Below are 20,038 nucleotides of genomic sequence, written 5' to 3'. Positions count from 1 at the left end.
TTTCGCCGCTACAGGCTTTAACGTTATTTTTTTGCAAATTCTTAGATTATTAATTCGTACAACAATTTACCAGTCCCAGAGAACCAGAGCGCACTTCGTAACTTCAAAAGGATGATACCAAAAAAAATTTTAAATTAAATCAGTTTCCTACGAAAGGATGAAATGGATTCTCGTAAAAATTATTAAATCAATCACATGACGTCACGCGCAAAACATCTCGATGGTGTTATAAGTTGATAAACATTAGATAGTTGAGGAACTTCCAACAAGTGACTGTAAGCTGCTTTATTTTCATTTTCAAATTACGCGTAATTGTAATTTTAAATATTTTATCTGATTTCCTCAGCAATTGAAGTTGCACTCAACTCTTCATAACTATGCCTATACTCTTTATAAAATTGTATGAAAAATGTGACCTATTCCAGTTAAATACCAAAATATTTCTTTTACATACGAGCGTAGTTCGCTCAACGACATACTTTCAACTACTTAGGGAAGTTAACTCAACTGTACCATTGGTTTCGCCGTATCTAACTTCACGACTCCGCGTAGTTGGATCAACTACGTTGATTAGTCTTCACAATGCCGTTTTCTCAGTGTATATCTCAGGAAAATATGTATTCCAGATTACGTATGAATTGCAGATTAGGCACAGAGAAGAATTCGAATAATATTCAGAAAAACCCTCATCGAATTAATGTTTCGATATTTTATACAAACACTGGGCAAAGTTCGCTAAAATCAGAAGAATTCTAACAATTGCAAATCAAGTTCACAGTAGATGGTCAATGAGAGTTTTGGACACAGACTCCGTTACGACAGAATTACCGACACTTGGTCAAGACACAAACCATTTCCAAGAATGTTCAGTGTCGGTGAGTATCACCACTCTGACCGACTTTATCGATCACCCAGTAGAGGCTTGCAACGAATGTTGACCTTGTCCAAATTTTCGGAATTTCAACTGACAGACAGTTTTCGAAATTGTACGAGAAGTTTTAACATGTCGGGAAAGTGAGACATCGGGAGGATTGCAGAGAATGAATGAACGTTATGCGAACTCTCGGAATTTCGGTTCATATACAGGTACCGGCATGTCGATACCCATCGAACGATTCCGTTAACTTACGTACCTCGATCCGATGATCGATACAGTCAGCCGGAGTGGAGATATCCCCCCACCACCGAATGTTCAAGAAAAAGGTTTGTGTCTTGGCTAAGTGTCAGTAACTGTGTCGGTAATGGAATCTGTATCGAGAACTATTTTTGCCCATCTTATGTAAACGCTGAAAAAAAATCAGATCGCCACAAAACTGCTTGAAAATTTAACAGATTATTGAAGGGGATTCGGAAAATTGATTGTTTACGATGGATTTCAAAAAGTAAACCAATCTCAGAGCAGTACGAAAATCATAAAATAAAACACAAAGGAATACAGAATTCTAGAGTATGTTATAGAGAAGAATGCACAAACCGTCGGTAAAATTTGTTTAAACGAATGTAAAGTGTATGAAAAATTCAAAAATTCTCTACAGGGTTTTGCAGATATTTATAGAAAATATCCAGTAAGGTCGTCTTGTCCGCCACATCGAACCACGGGGTAAGGTTTCAGACGAGTACATGTTATAAGGCATTTTATATCAACCGAACCGTTTTTCACTGCTTTTTGTTTCTCAAATATGTATTTAATATAAATCCGCACTTACCGACACTTCCACCTTAAAAATTTCAAGGTCGAAATAGTTGGAGAAAATTACAGAGTTTCTGACGGAATATTTTGCAATATCTGCGAGTTCACATAGAATCCACAATACGTTTTAACTGGCGTCAAAGATCGTTTTTCATCACACGCGCATCTCATTCTATTTTTTGTAAATTTTCATCTAAAGTACTTATTTCGATGAATAAGTTTTTCATCCATAAGCGAAAATGTGCACTCCACATCTAGAAAAGGCTTGGAGATTTATTATTCACAACAATTTCATAAGCAAGTCGATTTGCAGCGTAGACAGTGGGCAAATCACTTTCACTTTAAAGCGTGGTGTTTCACTGTTTTCATCGCAAAATCACTCGAGTAACTATTATCATCCCAATCGTGTGGTACACTCCAATGCTTCTAAATTATGTATTGTACAATTACTATTTAATTTTGTCAATCAGAATAATAGTACCGTGTTATTTATCCCAAGGGTTTGACATCATTTTGTAATAAGTGTCATAAAACTCTCTCTGCAACTTTAAATAACTGTGATAAATAAGTATCTACACGAAATTTTTCCATTTTTGGTATGAATGTGCACAATGACTTTTTTGAGTATATTTTAATCGTGGTACCTAATTCTATTTTTATTGTAAAAATTAAACTTAAAAAAAGTCTGTTTAATAAATATTCCAGAAAAATGTGACGAAAGGTCCTAAATAGAAATAGAATGAATTAATCGAAAAACTACGTTATTTTTGCACTGCATTTTCGAACAGCGAATCCCTGTATCTCCTGCAGTTATCAGGATTGAATTTTCATTCCCGATTAAAAAATTTCAACGCAATTGTAGTATTTGTTAGTGGCTACTGAAAGCAAATTAAATTAATTACTGTTTATAGACCACTAGAATACTCGAAAATAGTATTCAACTATTTTTTTACAGAGACTATGTAATCTTCAGCAACTATTTCGACTCTAATATTTTTTCCCTGAATGAGAGGATATGTGATAACGAACTCTGAATAGTTTTCCTCGTCTGAAAAAGAAAATAAATAACTTCAGTGAGTTTAGTAGTTGAAGCAAGCGATTCTAAAAATGGGCTTGGCCGACATGGAATGCCCTATATATATATATATAAAAAAATATATATATTATGTATTACGTATTATATTTACACGTATAACATCACACTGCGCACGGGAAAGTATTGTGAAAAAATATTTAGCTTGTTCTAATTGTAAGAAAGAAGCGAATGAGAGAGGATATTAGGCATAAGTGTGCGACTGGGAATGATTATTTCGGGGGCTAGTAAACGCAACCAAGAAATCAGTAAAATACATAATCAACTTAGAATATAGGTATTACTTTTAAAAAGATAACTTCGAATCACTAATAACTTATAGTTTCTACGTACGGGGTGTCTTCAAAATTGATTGAAATTAAAAAATTAAAACAGAAGACCAGATTTTAAATTCTATATATAGTATATATGGAATATTTCAAAGAATAATACCATATTGTGCGTAAATTTACTTGTGGCATAACAAACTTTTAACATTAAGTAATAATTCAAGGGACAATAATAAGATGTAAAGCAAAAAATTAGTAACAATCGAAAGAGAAAAATAAATAAATCCTATCCTCATACGATTAAAGAATATATCACGAATCTGTATAAGACAATATTTGATGGCAACTTAAGACAATAATTCTTTGAGCCAAGCACGTATGTTCGTTGTTTTGTCGTTTACTTGTCTCTTTAATTTAAATAAGATTTTAGACACAAAGTTATATATAACGTACCTCCATACATAGCTCGTAAGCGGATCGAACTCCTACGTCTGTGAGCATGACAATAATAAAAATCAATTCTCGGACTAACGTTTGGCTGGCTGCCGTAGAAAGGTGACGAAAATTTCAATAACATAAATCGGTGACCATTATATCAATATATTAAAAACCGACTTGAAAACAAAAAAAAAAAAAGCAAACTGTAGCAAACACATCCAAATACGAAGTAAAAAAATCTTTAAAATGTATATATAATCAATTGTTCGCCGTAATATATTAACGGCAGCCCAACATAGCCCAGAATTGTTAGTATTTAAGAAACGGATGATAATTTAGTAATTAAGAAAAATCTTTCCCTCGAAACTTTCGTCTATCCTGTATAGTGTTTCTCAAACTCAGTCACACGACCTGCAGCTAATGTAATATTATACGAATGATTTTGCTCGTTCATCTTTATGAAGCTTCGACTTTTAAAGGTCTGATATCATTGTACAAAAACATATCTGAGAGTATTTTAGATTTAGGAATTCTTGATAACATAAATATTTGAAATCCAGATACATCATGACAAGGTAACAAAAAAAAAAACTCTAAAATGTTATATCATTGGAATTAAGAAAGGTAGGGTTTGATGTCATGTAGTACTCCCATCTTTACCGACCGAGCAAAATCACCCTTTGATAAACAAACCAACGAGAATGGTTCAATTTTCGTCGGTGCTTCGCTCTTTTCTGTCATAATCCAAATAAGTTACTCATATCCAGAAAATCGTTAAAAAAATGTGACTGAGTAACTTTCCTGAATTCTGGTACAAAAGAACGGCGCACCGTCAAAATTTTAACTCCTTCCGTTCGTTTGTTTATTCAATATAGGAAGAAAGAGAGTGAGTTTGCTCGGCCGGTAAGGGTAGGATTACTGTATGACCTTAAAGTTCAATCCAATAGAATTTATATCAGGTGTACAGCCAGAAGTGGCAATCAATTTTTTCATACATATCAAGCTAGCAAATTGTTACTAAAAATTTAATTTGTATTTTATCATGAATACAATTAGTTTTTTTTTCGTACCACGTCAAATGGACAATAACTGTTGACTTGAAAAAAAAAAAATAAGTTTCTTTATTCAGTTCAATCGCATCCTATGGCACAGAAATGAAACGGTTATTTACAGGTCTGGATACTGAACTGAATAATAAGCTGTACAACTATACATGCATATCAACGTGGTCAACGTGATTTTTTGTTCTATTATAATTTTAGATGTAGCGGAATAGTTACGGTTAGCTCTCTACATCACCGGCATGTATGTGGTTTCTGACTTTCCAATGAATACTTTTGTCGGATTCCATTGTCAGATTTTGGATTCTTTTTTAGTTTTTTAATGCATCATTTACGGCGACTTTCTCCTTGCGTGAATATTTTTACAATTTTCTTTTGCCATTCATTTTTGTACTTCTAACAAAAAGTTGACAACTTTACACTTTTTTTCATCCACATGCTTTCTTTTCTTTTAAATTCAGCATTTATGCTTTCGATCTATCTCTCCATGCATTATTCAGATGATTTGATTGGGATTTTGTGTGATTTGTTGCCTACCATACACCTTAAAATTCATACCAATTGTCTATAACCTGTGCGAACAATTTCCGATCTTACTTTTTTTATTTTCCACCTGTGTATTGAAGGGTATCAAGGCGATAGTTTCAAAGTAAATAATACTGACGATAAAATTCAGCGAGCATTTCTTTCGTCAATTGATATAAAAGAACCTGGGTTAGGCTTTTGGATTGAATTTACATTTTAAATTCCTATCAATAATAATTATATGTGTAATAATGAAAAAATTAAAAAATTAAATTGAATTCAAGAAGTTTTATTCATTTTGAATAAAAAAAAGTTCTATCTACAGTTTATTCTTACCGTTAGTCAAATTTGTCAATACAATTTATCACCTGAACGGAACGCAACTTCTTCTGCCTCATTATACTTGTTTCACGTCTTAACCTATAACTATACTATAATACCAAATAACATTTTGAACATCAATAAGGTTCTTCATTGTTACCAAAATTCTTTTACACACAGAGAAACAAGTGAAATCAATTCATTTTCAGATTATTGAAATACTGAATAAAACTCTTGACGTACTGGTCTAGTTATATTCAGTCATTACATGTATTCAGATTCATTTTTAATCAAGATCAAATTCTGAACGGCTATTTCTTAAACGAAAACGAGTCACCAAACTCTGAATTCCAGAAGCACTTTTGCACAGCACCACCACTAATGTGATTCTAACTCTTTGTGTGAATACTACATATATCGGTAAAAGTAACTCCAATTTTTTAAAAATTTTTTTGGTTCGTGATTTCATGAGAATCATGGCATCAATTTTGTTGAACAATCGAGATTATATACAATAATGAGGTTAGTGACTTTTGGAAATAAAAAAAATGAAAGAATTCCAAGGAAAATATCAATTTTGATGTTCAACGTCAGGAAACCGTGGGAATCACAATGTCCAAATCGATGCATTTCACGACAAACTTTGTATCATCCCAAGGATCGTGTTGGGTATAAAAGAAATTCAATAGATGTGAAGCTGAAATTATTGGCATTTTCGAGTTATAGGCTTTCGAATACGAAGAAAGTAAAAAATGTTTTCTTTATATGCTCAGGCACTTTCGGTTAGGTTAAGCTAAAAAATGCCTGATGTTCTACGAAAATCCTTACGATTTTTATAGGCAACTTGGAACACGCTCGGAGTATTTAAATAGAATTTTTCTCAGAATAGTTTGTTTTTTGCACCCGGTTTGCACATGTCAAACGCTTAATTGTATATAACTTTTTTAACGTATTTTAGAACTCCTGATTCATAGAGCAAACTAACGTTTGGTTTTTTTTTATAGGAATCACTGTTCAGACACAGTGAGCTCAGAAATATGCGACGGCTTCTCCGTAAGGCGAAACTGTCGATTATTAGAAATTTGCATCGAATTTCAAACTCTTTTACAAAAATTTACGGAATTTTGAGTTTCGAGTTTTAATTGTATTTTATAGAAAATTGTGGATGATGGCAATTGTTCGTAATATTTCAACGTTTTCTACGAAGAATCTACAAAAATCAACGATTTGCAAAAAACATGGTGGCTACTGAAAACATTTTTTTTAAATTCCTGAAGTTCTTGCTTCACTTTCCCTTATCAAATTCAGATTCTTTCCCTGACTAGAATTCTAAGTAATAGTGCTAATAAAAGTAACTAATTAACAAAGCTATGAATTGATCGTTATTCTGAAATATGGTCACATTCTACCTAATAGTGGCGGAAAGTAATTTATTTACATCCGAGCTTAAGCACAGAAATATTTTTCTAAAATTATTTTGTTATATAAACGTTTACAGCGAGCATTTTTCAACTTATTTTACGAAAATTTTAAAATAACATTTAGATCCATATACAAACGCACTTATTACGTATATAAAATATCTTTTATAGAAACTAGGACGTTATTTCCACTTATGCTAACCCCTGTATCTTCTCCAGTCTATTTACTCAATACGAATTTTATTGATTAAAAATTTGTAGCGACTGATTTTTATCAGCTTAGTTTTTCTCGTTTCGCTAGACCACCGTTCATTTTTCCTGACCAGTTGAAAGATTCCCTGACTTATCCCTGACTTCCCTGACTATTTCAAGAAATCACTGATTTTTCTCTGATTTCCAGGTAATCCCTAACGAGTGGCCACTGTGAACAAAGATAACAATTTTTACGATTTTCCGTACCTCATGTTTTTATATAATATCTTGGAAATTAGTAATAGATTTATTTTTTAAGTTGCGAGATTAAAAAAAAAAAAAAAAACGTTCTGGTCTATGTTATAAACTGATCTCATGTTTTGTGATCTGTACTATTCACATAAAAAATTAGAATCGAATTGGTAGGGATGAGATGCAAAAGTGTTCCGTAAATTCGGACAATGAACCAGATACAAACAAAAGGAGCAAACTTAAAAAAAATTCATCACATCCGCTGTTAGAAGTAAAATAATTGTTGATCAGAATTGAAATTACTATTCCACCGTTGAGAATTATTTGTTCTCAAAATATTTTTATACCTGTCAAGCCGGGCATAATAAAACGGTGAAAATGCATCCACAACGTTTTAGTCAGGGCAGATTTTATAACGTTGCAGGTCTCTGATGAAAAGTTTGTGAAACACTAAATCATGAAAAATGTACACAGTTTAAGTTAACTAAGAAAACAAATTCAATACATGCCTATGACAGATATTGATATAATGATATCTCACACATGTAAACACACCCACACATATATACTATATATAACGACAAAAAGTTTAGGGTACGTATCGTATGTATCTACCAATTTTTATGCAGCCGTCTGAAATCACTAATTTCATTTGTCTATCCATTCTCATGTCTTATTTAACAGAATAAAATGTACGAACGCCGTAACTCTACATTAGCATTGAGGAAAAAAGTATTCTTTACTTCATTGCAAAACAGTACTGATTTTGTTTAATTAATCACTTTTCAGACCTATACGAGACTGGTGGAAAAAAAAAGGAAAACGGTGAAAAAGATTAAATTTCTTTAAAATAATCTTACTTTTTTCACGAGGGCGGAGCTTCGCTACGGAAATTTTTTTTCAAAATAAATTGTGATATCCTGATTCTCTCAAACAAAAATTTTTATCATTTTTTTTTTTTTTGCCTGTAAAGTTCGTGCTTGTCTTTCATGAAAATTTGCTTCTCAAAGTGATGATCAAAAGAAAAGACTCAATCTATCAAATAATACTTCAAAACTGTTTTCCCCTTTCTTCTCAAATTCGTTTCTTATCAACTATTCCATCTAAGTTAAGATAAAATAAATCAGGTTGTAATAACAGCATTACAGTAAAACTACGACCAACAGTGTCTGAGGCATACATTTTTAAATATTAGTTTCTTTTCCAACGCACTTCACAGACTCTTAAAATTCATGCCTAGGAAAGTAGCCGTCGTAAATATCACGATCATGAAAACTCTTTTACATTAAATTCGTCAAAGTTCGTCAAAAACAATGTAAGTCTTTGAAAACGCATGGAATTAAGACCAACTATACCTTCCAAAGACTAGTGTATATGAATTTGTCTTGCAAGTCTAATCATAACTACTCAATAATTAATAAAATTGAATTCTATTGCTTTGCACAGAAATAAGGAATGAGTTTTTTTCTTAAGACCTGCACAGTTTCGATACTTATATTGTAGGAATCATCACTTCCTAGCATTTCACATAATATCTGAAAATGACAGATTAATTGAATATTTTCATGCCAAATTGTTCAGTGAGAATTGGTAGATATATATATATATATATATAATTGTGACCCGCGAGCTGTACGTAGACAATAATTTCAAAGGAAATGATAATAACGAGTAATAACATAAATTTCGTATTTTATCCACTTTAGGCTTACAATGATCGTATAAAGATTTAGACTTAAGACAATAGCTATCCAAGTTTAGCATTTAAGAAGTTTGTCAATACAAAGCTTGGTCAAATGTGTAAAGGATGAGAGTGGATAGACTTTGTGTTCCGGTTTTCTATTTTGTGTATTCATAGTTCGCTCGTTAAAGCTGGTAGAGAAATGATTACACTAGAGTTAACTATTTTGCTCGCTAGTGCAGGTGTGCTGAAAGTGACACGGCGTTCGGTTCAATACGTGCACGGTTGAAATTCTATCCTAGATGCTATAATATAGTAGAAATATGATAGTTCCGAGATTGAATGGAAAATTAGTAGGACTTACTACATTCGTATTTGTGAACGTTTACATTCGTCCGCTAAAATTTGTATCTGAATCATAATTCGACTTGAAGTCATTCTGATTTTTTATTGTAATTCGTACAAAAATTTTTGTGGAAGCACTGAATATAGGTGTAGTTTATCTCGGTATTCTTTTATTATGTCCTTAAACTGCCATGTTTCTACTATAGTTTCTAGGATAAATATTTCTCCCTATGTAATTAGTTAACGAAAATAAGAAAAAACTGGGTAAAGTATACAGCAGGTTTTTTGATCACTCTCTTTTGTTTTACATCATTAATATTTTTTCACGCACACCGAAGTGATTTATACTGTCCAAGAATTGACTTTACTTTATTTTTCTCAGATTGAAACAATTGCTTATTATTAACGTGGTTCGGAATATTATAAAATTCTCAAACAATTCACTTTGCCCTGATCTATCTGATTTTAATAGGGCAGCTTACTCTAATTTCAAATGGATTAGCTGCTGCCGTAATGATTTTAACAAATTCGCATTTTGATTAAGGGGACTTCATACATTTTATTCTCGTATCGCCCAATATTTTTTCCTTTCAAAATAAAGGGCGCGCAATTTGACACAGTGTTGTGGTGTGTCTTTCTGAAAGATTTTCAGAAAATTTCAGTTTCACCGTCAGATTCTTTCTGTATCTGTCAGCTCTAGCTTTTGTTTCAAACATTTTACTTATATCCTTTTAAGTTAGTAAATTATTGGCTAGTTCCTACCTTATGAATATCAGAATTCTCACTATATTTTCAGGGCTATAATCCCTAGTAACAATTAAACTTCTTCAGTGAATCTTTGACGAAGATTTTTCGTCAAGAATCTTGTCTGACAGAGACTGAAAACTTATCATTAATACCGATGCTGCGAAATAATTTTCTAGTTGCCGTCTGCTAGCAGATTGTGTGAATGTTCTAACACACAATTTTCCATCAAACTGCACAATTCCCGCAGTCACTTCTTCTCAGAGCAAAGTTGTTGGAGTCTTACACCAGGTTCTTCATATTGTACTGTCTACTCGAAAAACTGCCGGATATCTGCTGAAATTCTTCAATAGATCTTGTACTGCAAAGTCTGATGACAGATCCGCACTCGAATAAGGACACAGACGATTAGTGATATACCGCATAACATGAAGAATCTGATCAATATTTATGAGAGAAGTTTTCACTCATTGTCAGCTTGTTACTAGGGATATTATCTTTAATTAGCGTAGAAGGAAAATTATAGTAAAATCTGAAATATGTAGAGTAGTTAGTGAGATTATAGTAACGATGACAAGTATGGAGTGTTGCTGGCGTCCCAACATCGCATAGCTGCAGCGAACATTTGAGTAATTTCCGACACACTGATGTAATATTACTTATAACCCGCTGTCATTACAAGCAACAAAGAGAAAGTGGAAATATTACGTCTAATAAATCCCGAAAAATATAAGTGGAGATAAAGGAAAAGTTCGAAAATGTATCAAAATATGAGAATGAGTAAAAAAAAAAATGCGAAAAAACGAAATTTATTCCTTATGGTGTATCAAAATACCATTATATAATTATTATATCAAACATTGTCAACCATTTTTTCAACGTTCATGTGTTAGGCTAGGTAAATAAATAAAAAGAAAATATGATAACAGTAACAATAATTAAACTAAATAAATTTAAATTATACATTATAGTACCAAACTGTAAATGTAAAGCAATTTGAGAGTACTAGGTATACTCGGCAAGAAAAAAACAGAAAAACACATGTACAATTATATTAAAGTTTAATCAATCAATTGGTCTTAATTTAGTGAAGCATCATGAATTTACTGCAGAGTTAAGGCCAAAATACGTTTTTTTTTTTAGCGTAACCCTGCTCAAAAAATTTGATAGGACATGAAAAATACTGGTAAAATATGAAATACTTGTCGTTTTGTATCATGATTTTGAATCCTATTCTACGATATTCTTTAATACCTAATCGTGTCTATCCAAATCCTATCAGTTTTCTAAGCAGGGAAGCAGAAGCCCCTTGGCTTTTTCCCCATAATCGAGGCATTCGGAGTGCCCCCAAACAAGCGATGAAGGTATACTTCCATTGGATAATAATTATTAGAACTAATTATACGTTCTGTTAAGGTCCAGTTGTTTGAATGTTACTTTGTTCATATAGTCTATGCGTAAATCTGTTCAATTCGTAATACTCAATTGGGAATAAAAAACAAGAAAAGAACGAAGCAATGTTTGTAACTTGTAAAATCAATAATAATAGCTCCCAGAGAAATATGTCGGTAACCAAATTATTAATATTTGAAAATGATACGTGTATATTGTCATTCAATTATTGTACTGTATACTGTATACCTTTGTACATGTTTAATCATTTTTTTACTCGATTTACGTGTACAGAAATACGATATAAACATATTAAAAATAGGTCTCACAGTCTCGCATAGTATTTTCACATCTTAAATCTCTACCTTGATACTTAATTGGTGACACAAATTAATCATTATCCTTTTATCCGTCATTTTTATTGTATACTAAATACTATTCGCGACTTACAAATTATAGTAGTTATAATTACTTGACATGTTACGAAAGTTTCTGATTAATTTTTATCATACCTACTACAATACCTATTTATAACGTGAACGCATTTATTTACAATTTAACATGTTACAATGTCTGTAGTTTTACAAAGAAGCTGGTACTGCGTATCACTCATTAAACAAAAAAAAAGAAGAAAAACCAAGGATATACCGTTGATATGTATATCCATATAATTACGATAAATTATGATTATTACTTATTAAACATTGTATCAAATTTTATATTCACTTCTTGTGGTTGACAATAAACGGGTTTTGTAAAAAAAAAAAAAAAAAAAACCAGCATCCGAGTACTTTTAAAACACTATTTTTTTCTCAATTCATTTTTATTATTTGTAACAAGCGAACTTTATCAAAAAAAATGAATGTACGAAGAAGTATCTATCCTCCTGTGCTGCACATCTATATTAAAAAACATTTTATTCATTTTGGATAACCCCAGGGATCCTTTTTCTGATCCATCAATACTAAAGATGATTCGCAAATTTTTTTAAATACGTCCCGAAGCCGTTCTTTGGGAAATACCTGAAAAATAAGCAAAAGATTTTTTAAAACAGCGGAAAATTGAAAAAATTAGTCGACTTAGTTGGACCTAACCGTGCAAGACTTGTCTTACCAAATCTTTTGGAAACACTGTGCAATAACGGCTAAATATTACAGGCAGAAGTATCGTTCGTGAAATACCTTGTAGAGCTTATGTTGTTCGGAGGCCAATACGTCGGCCAATTCAACGCAATCTGCGTGTTCATCCATTTCCGACATCACGGAATGTAGTAGCAAAGCAATTTTTGGAATACATAATTTTCGTAAATTTGCCATTTGATTTTCTCGCAACTCCTCTTCCTGAGATAAGAGCTCCTCATTGTTGTAGTTTGAATCAACAAGCCATCCTCCGTCAGGGAATAATAAAACGTTGAATAGGAGTTGCTTTACAGCCTAAACAAAAAGTAGACCCAAATATTAGAAATGTGATTGATCCAACCTGAATACAAATATATGCTCTATTTCACAGAATTATTATCCCCATGTTATGTGCCATATTTGTCATATAAAATGGATTTCTCAGAAAACAATTCAAGAACAAACGAGGATTCCATACTATGTTTCACCTCACATTGGATGGTTACCATTTCCAATTTTGTTGCAATATCAGTATACGGTAGTTGTGATATTTTTTTAGAATCTCTTGTAATTTCATGCAGATATTTCAGAGTGTCTTGAAAAAACTGGAACAATATATTAAATTGGAACTGTATTGAATAATTTATAACTTTTAAGCCAATTTTTGCAAGTTTTTGAAATTATTAATTATTATATGTCAAAGTGGCCCGAAAATAACAATTTCAGAGGCTCTCTATTTCGGAACTGTAAGCGATATAGAGGAACAGAAGTTTATGGGTAGTTGTGTGAGAGTGAAAGTACCATCAAATATTGAAGTTACAAGAAAATTGGGAATAGTGACTATCCATGCTAGGAGAAATCACGTGGAATTCCCTACGCAGAGAGGAGATGGAGGAGCATTCGACAGGGTAGGAAAAATATACAGCCACTTCCATTCTCTCTTGCACTCATAGTACAGAGTCATAAGTTTCACGCTGTAGTAGAAATGGCAAACATGATCTTGCTCGCACTCGCAAACAAATCACATGTGAATTATACCGCAAAAGCGAGAGAGACAATGGCATCCCTACGTACTTTCTAACATTGCGCGAGCACTCTTCCATTTCTTCTCTACCCCATACATTTCTCAAGTTTCAGTGACATTAACTACATGTCAACTACAATGATAAGGTTTCCGCGGTATTCATAAGAGGAATCCATACATCTATGACAAGCATTCAAGAAGTTTCTTGAATAAAATTGTTCAAATGATTTAAATCTAACATGTAAGAGTATGTTGCATATTCAGTCATCTGCTGAAAAAATAAGGATCTGAAAATAAATTTCGAGTATCTAATCGGATATTTTCTCTCCGTATTTTAATATTATTATAGGATTGGCATCACGCTGTTTGTCTTTTAATGAATAAAGTTTTAACACATCCAAGGATTAAACTCATACTCAAGAGACAAATGACGTATCAAGTAAATGAAACAAATTACACTGCTTATGATCACTAAAAACTTAATGATTTTGTGTAAAATTGCTTATGATAGACGTTGCTAACGGGAAAATACTCTGACAAAACGGGTCGATTTTTGTTGCTTGTGACCCTTCGATATTTATACTGAAAAGATGGCAGTTTATCATAATTTACATTCATTCTGGGCTTATAACAAACATACCTTAGTGTGATGCTGCATGGTGCACTTCCATCTCTCCAGCTCTGAGTTATATTGAGCCTTCTTATGATCGTGAGCAACTTTTTCCGTGAACGTCGCATACATTGGTAAATCGAGTAGCGGGCTAGGTTTGCCGTGATGAAAATGCGTGAACCATTCTGTGAAACCTTCCTGCGCATCTAGGTATGCTTTGTAACATAAATATTCACGAATCGACACTGATGCTTTCTTCGGTAAATTGTTTGACATTGTTAGATTGGCCATTGTCCCTTCTAGAGACGGATATTCCGTCATAATTACTTCAATCGAATCCATGGGAATCTATATAATAATAGAGTGTTCGAAAAAATTAAGGTCAACTTTCAAGTTTAGATAAAATTAGGTAACATAATTATCTACTAATAACAGAACGTTTAATCTAGCCAGCACTTTGAACGTTGACATTAATGTAGACTCGACTGTCGAAACGATGACGCTCGAATTTTTCATTCGTTTAGATGAAAAAGGTTCAGTCTACATTTTTCATAATTTTTCTAAAATTTTTGATATTGAAAACCATTTAAAGTAGCATGAACACGTTTGGCATACAATAATATACTCCACCTTGTTCAACGCTTTCCTGGCAGCATCAATTTTCTCGATAGAAAGAAAATACCTAATCAAAGCATTGGCTTGCCACAAAGCTTCCTCCCGCTGACTTTGATAGAATACAACCCAGTCAAGCGCATCAATTTTTTCTTGATCAGTTTCTGTAATACTGCCTTTCAGATCCAAAGAGTTGACTTCCTGATTTTTCTGCCTTATATTTTCCACGACCAATTTGGTTATTGCCTCCACATGTAAATTAGTTGACTCTGCCGCAGCAAGGCACTGTTTGCGAAGTTCATATTCCCGTATATTTTCCAAATATTTCGCGTAAGTTGTAACTTGCTCCTCTTGCGGAAGAGTCGCTGTATAAAACGCAACTAAATTCGGGTCACCCATTTCGATTAAAACATGTACGTAAGTGGTCAATATCTTGTGCTCTATTCTCTCATTGGCAGTTTTACCAATTTGTCTCAAAAACAGAGTTAAATGGGCGACAAAACGTAGGAATTGTGACGTGCAGGTACCAGAGTCTACAAATGACTCAATTTCTTCCATTAGCTTTGGAATTTGATCAAGCATCAAATATTTTTGTATCAAATGATCAGGTTTGTGGGATTGCATTCGAATACTCGAATATTTTGAGGCTTGCAATGCATCAAATACTTCTTCAATTGTCATCTCGTTTTTCCAATAATCTTCCGGCATTGGCGTGTAGTTCTTTAAAACTCCAGCTCTCAACTCTTTTTCTACTTTGATATCTAGCAATGTTTTGATGTGTGCCCATAATGCGTCTTGCCAAGACTTTGATACACATAACAGCTGATTAAGATTCCCACACAAGCTAGCGTATATGGCACGATAATATTCGCCTGAAATAATTTGGCAAAAAAAAAGATACACTACAAAATTTTTCGAGTACTTAATGTAAAATTTCAATTTGAGTAACACAACTTCAAGTTGAAAACAAAAGTTTCACAATCTAACTGTTTACTTACCTACTCGATTATCCTGCGATAACTCCCATGCACATAATTTCCACACACTCCTGTTAGGATTACCTTCAATTGGAAGTTTTGTGTTATTGATGGGATTAGTGTAGTTTGGATCGTGATGCGGTGTCCATCCTAATAGGCAGGCAGCTCGCCATGGTTGACCACAATGAACAGATAGAGACTGTGCCTTTTGCAACCGTCCACATCTTACCTATATAAACATTTTTTTCCATTTTGACGTGCAAAGACAGGCAAGATTAAGAACAAAATTGCTGAATACGAAAAAGTAATATCCTACCATGGTATTTGTTGATAGATACAATACATATTACACGCTAAGAATTATAAATAGTGCTTAAATGATTTTGTTTGATGATATTTGCAACAAATAATATGATCGTGAAATACCAGAAATAATTTAAAGTTGAGAAGTGATCGAATATCATTCAAGATAAATGTTATTTGAAAGAAAAGGAATATGAAAAACCTCCACGGATTCTTTAGACATTGGCACAAAGTTATCTAAAATTTTCAAATTCATAAATTTGATCACAAAAATTGGTGAAAAAAAAAAAAATATTCTTTAAACAAAATCGAATGAGTGGTGATGATTCCTCCATAGGAGAATAATACATACCTCTAAATACATTCTTTTTTCTAATCTAACATCGTCTTCTTTGTCCAAGTCGTGTAAGGGCCTGCCTTCTCGGATCGGTGCATCAGGGTCTAAGGATGTTACTATGGGCCGAGATGATTTGAAGGTGATTCCCGTATTTAGATTTTGTAGTTGATGAAGAGTATTTTCCCATGCTACAGTTTTATCGGTAAAATGCTCCATCATTGGTAAACTATCAGCTTGATCAGATGCGTTTTTTTCCAACCAATCGACAATTAGCTGGTACTCAGTAATCGAGGGTTCATTTCTGTACAAGTTTTCAATCACATCCTTTTCTGAAATATTAGTTTTCAGTTCCATGTCTACTTTTGACTGAAAGTTTGAGGAGTTTACACGGTGTTGGTACAGACAGTACACTAAACGCCAAGTATTTCTTTCATTTTCAAGGTTGATCTCTTCCTCCGATACTTCAGTGTTTTCGACCTTTGACTGCATACCTATTCAATATGAGAATCCTTAATAAAATTACACATTATGTCGCTAGAATTTTGAGGTAGAATCAATAAATATAATAAGTACAGGTGAAGGCTAATCTTTCAGTATCAAAGTACTTTTTAATACACTTTCAGTGCAAAAAATATCAATCACATCGCTTTTCATAGGTACTAAGAAGAAACCGAATTGGCTATTCTGCCTTTCATTGATATGACCCTTGAAAATTAATTGTGACATTATTCCTTTCTTTTGCTTTTAAACAGAGCACTACAGTTTTATGCAAATCTGAATGAAAAATGTATTCTGTTCAAATTCGTTACTTTATTTCAAGGTAAGACCTAGACATAATTTTTCGTACGCCTTACAATAATGGACAGAGCCACCAGAATTTTGGCAATTCTTTGTATTGAGTTTCAATAGATTGACAGTGTGTTTTCTTCATCAAGACGTATAAAAATAGTGATCAAGATGACAACAAATTTTTTAAACGTAACAGTAATGAAAAATACTCACTCTATCTTCCATTTGAATATTGTAATTTCAATCGATAAAGACAAGAAGTAATTGAATGGTATTTTTGAAACACTTGTTGATACTGAAACCATTTGTACCGTTAATGAATAAATGACTTTTCTCATAATTTTCATAGTATTTCAATCACCTGTTTTGTTTTGAAACTATTCTATTTTCATTTGAGATTTATAAAATTCCAGAATTTAAAAATATGTGTATAATGAACTGGAAATTATGATGACTATTTTAAAGTAGAAATTACCATTACATATTTGTGTATGTCGGATAGTGAACGAATTAGTACCTACCCCGCATTATCTCTAATGTATCTGTGCAAGTCTGTATGAAATCTGCAATGGTTTCAAATACTTGGGGTGTAGCCCTGCGTGCCTGAACACTTTCAAGGAATTCATGGAATAGTTTAGCATTCGCTTCACGCCAGGGTTCGTTAGCTTTCAATACTAAGCCTGTGGCAGTCGAATCATCCATCAGCTCTCTTAGAGTAAGGTCAGTCTTTTCTGTCGTATTCATGATATCCCTAAGTTCATGTGGTGCCATTGTAATAGATGTATCAAAGTTCTCAGTGTCATATTTATCAAATGACTTCGAATGTAAGTATGACCTCCGCATTCGTGGGTTTTTAGCCTCGGATGGAAACGACCTAGATTCATCACTAAAATTTCTGGGAACATTTTCAATGGAATCCGAGCTTCTCTCGAGATTGAAATTCGGTTGCAATGATATTCGTTTAGGCGTTGTGCTTTTAGTTGCTAATCGCAGCAACGAAGTTCTCTGTGTTCTACCCGAGCCCAGCAACTGGATTGAATGGTCGAGGTTGTCTGCAGTTTTTTGCAACGGCTCCATCTTGATCTGATGTAATAATTACAATGATTAAATAATAATCCAAGTGGTCACAGCGTTCTATTGAGTGAAAAACGATGAAAGCGAGGGCAATAACATAGCTAATAGTGAATACTTCTGAACTAGTAAAGTAACTAATGAATGTAATATGTGCCGGGAAAGTAATTTTTCTTAAAGTTTGAGATTACGGTGGATATTAGCGGAAAATGCAACGTTTGCCGATGATTTTTGATGACCGGTAGTTCAGCACTTAGAAAGAACTACTGTTTCGTCACACGAAATTCAATTTGTATCGATAACCAAGAAAAAGTACTCGCGATTCCGTAATAGATGCATGCATGTAATTTGACTGCTAACCGTAAGATTAATACGAGTATCAAGTTAATTCATTCTTTCCAGTGTTGCAATTTGCAAGTATGCACGGACTCAACACAATAAGAATTCAAAACTTGTTGCACCTTGTCAATATTTTCAGAATACAAATTTGGACAAGAATTTTGATAACTGAAACAACGTAGATTAGCACAGTACGGAATTGCTGCCGGTTACTATGCAATGTGTATAAATTGGCGGGCCAGTCTTCACGTGGTGTACGGATCAAAGCCTTTAGGTAATTTTATACCAACTGTTCAAAGAAATTCTTATATTGTTAGCACGAGTCTTCAGGAAGAAGTCTCTAGTTTTCGTGGCGAGCTTTATGACAAGCATAGAGAGAATAAGGCCGTGTTCGAAAATTGACTGACAGTACTGTCAGCAATCTTTCATCTCTTTTGCGCTTGGAAGTTCACGGATAGCTCTGACTCTGTCCTAGGGAATTTTCAGTACTGTCAGTCAATTTACGAACACGGCCTAAGTGGGCAAGATGCAGGGGTTGGCATAAGTTGAAAGACTTGCCGATAAAAAGAGAAAAAACATCAAGATACAAGTATACATCCCCGCTTGCCTTATTGCTATTGGTCTCTGTCACTCTATTCCGTGACTTGATGGGGGAAATATATAGATTCGACAGTCATGCATTTAGGTATTGTTGAAAGTACTAATAGATCCTAGAAATCTTCCGATTCAGCATAAAGAAATCGTACTCAACAAAGTTTTTTTGTAGTGCGATAGGATGCTAGTTCCGTCAAAACCTGACAGGGCTGAGTTCAGAAACCTTACTCGAGTGACTCAGTATCGTTATGTCATTGTTTAATCTCATGTGTTAAACAAAGACAGTATAATATCCGAGTTCACTCGGGTAAGGTTTCTGAACTCAGCCCAGGAATGCTTTTAACGGAATTCTGAATCTAGTAACTTCTGTTCGTCCGTTATTTCGTGGGCCGCCGTTGTCATGGGAAGATATTCAAATATCCAACCAGAGTGGCGTGACGTCAAACGGCAATTCCCGAAATTTCCAGAAGCTAGTCACTAGAATTCGTTGACGAAAATATAGCTAGATGCACAATTAGTAGTTTCGGGTCGCCAGATACCGATTGAGTATTAAAATGCACTGGGCAACTCGATTCAAATCGCCCACTTCAGATAAATGGGGTTTTATTTTTAATAGGTAACTAATAATGGTGTGCACTTACCCTAGAGCATTACTGTACATTCTCTAAGGCACTTAATACTAAAATGTCGAACTCCGCTAAAGTATTTCTCTGCAATGCTGAGGTGTTTCTCTGCTGAGATGTTACTCCGTTGCGATGGGGACGCGAGAGGCAATAGGAGTTTAAAAGCAACTAATTTAATATAATTAGAATTACATGAAATATATTTTAATGGGTTTAT

General features: G+C 33.5%; 1 protein-coding gene across 2 annotated transcripts; it reads right to left on the bottom strand.

Annotated features, from left to right (window-relative positions):
- Window positions 1–10,919: 10,919 nt before the first annotated feature.
- Window positions 10,920–18,893, bottom strand: Nup107 (nuclear pore complex protein Nup107). Of its 2 annotated transcripts, none has more exons than XM_046609162.2 (8): window positions 18,626–18,893; window positions 17,716–18,277; window positions 16,421–16,896; window positions 15,787–15,994; window positions 14,807–15,660; window positions 14,207–14,524; window positions 12,606–12,857; window positions 10,920–12,446 (listed from the first exon to the last, which is right to left on the bottom strand). In XM_046609162.2, exons 2-8 carry the CDS (start codon window positions 18,269–18,271, stop codon window positions 12,345–12,347), a joined length of 2,766 nt encoding a protein of 921 aa, XP_046465118.1. In that variant the 5' UTR covers window positions 18,272–18,277; window positions 18,626–18,893; the 3' UTR covers window positions 10,920–12,344. The 2 variants fall into 2 exon arrangements, with proteins under 2 accessions (XP_046465118.1, XP_046465119.1); XM_046609163.2 differs by having other exon boundaries at window positions 18,727–18,893.
- Window positions 18,894–20,038: the final 1,145 nt, after the last annotated feature.

Source organism: Neodiprion pinetum, chromosome 1 (genome assembly GCF_021155775.2).
Source record: "Neodiprion pinetum isolate iyNeoPine1 chromosome 1, iyNeoPine1.2, whole genome shotgun sequence".
NCBI lineage: Eukaryota > Metazoa > Arthropoda > Insecta > Hymenoptera > Diprionidae > Neodiprion > Neodiprion pinetum.
This window is presented reverse-complemented; position numbering and strand designations above follow the sequence as displayed.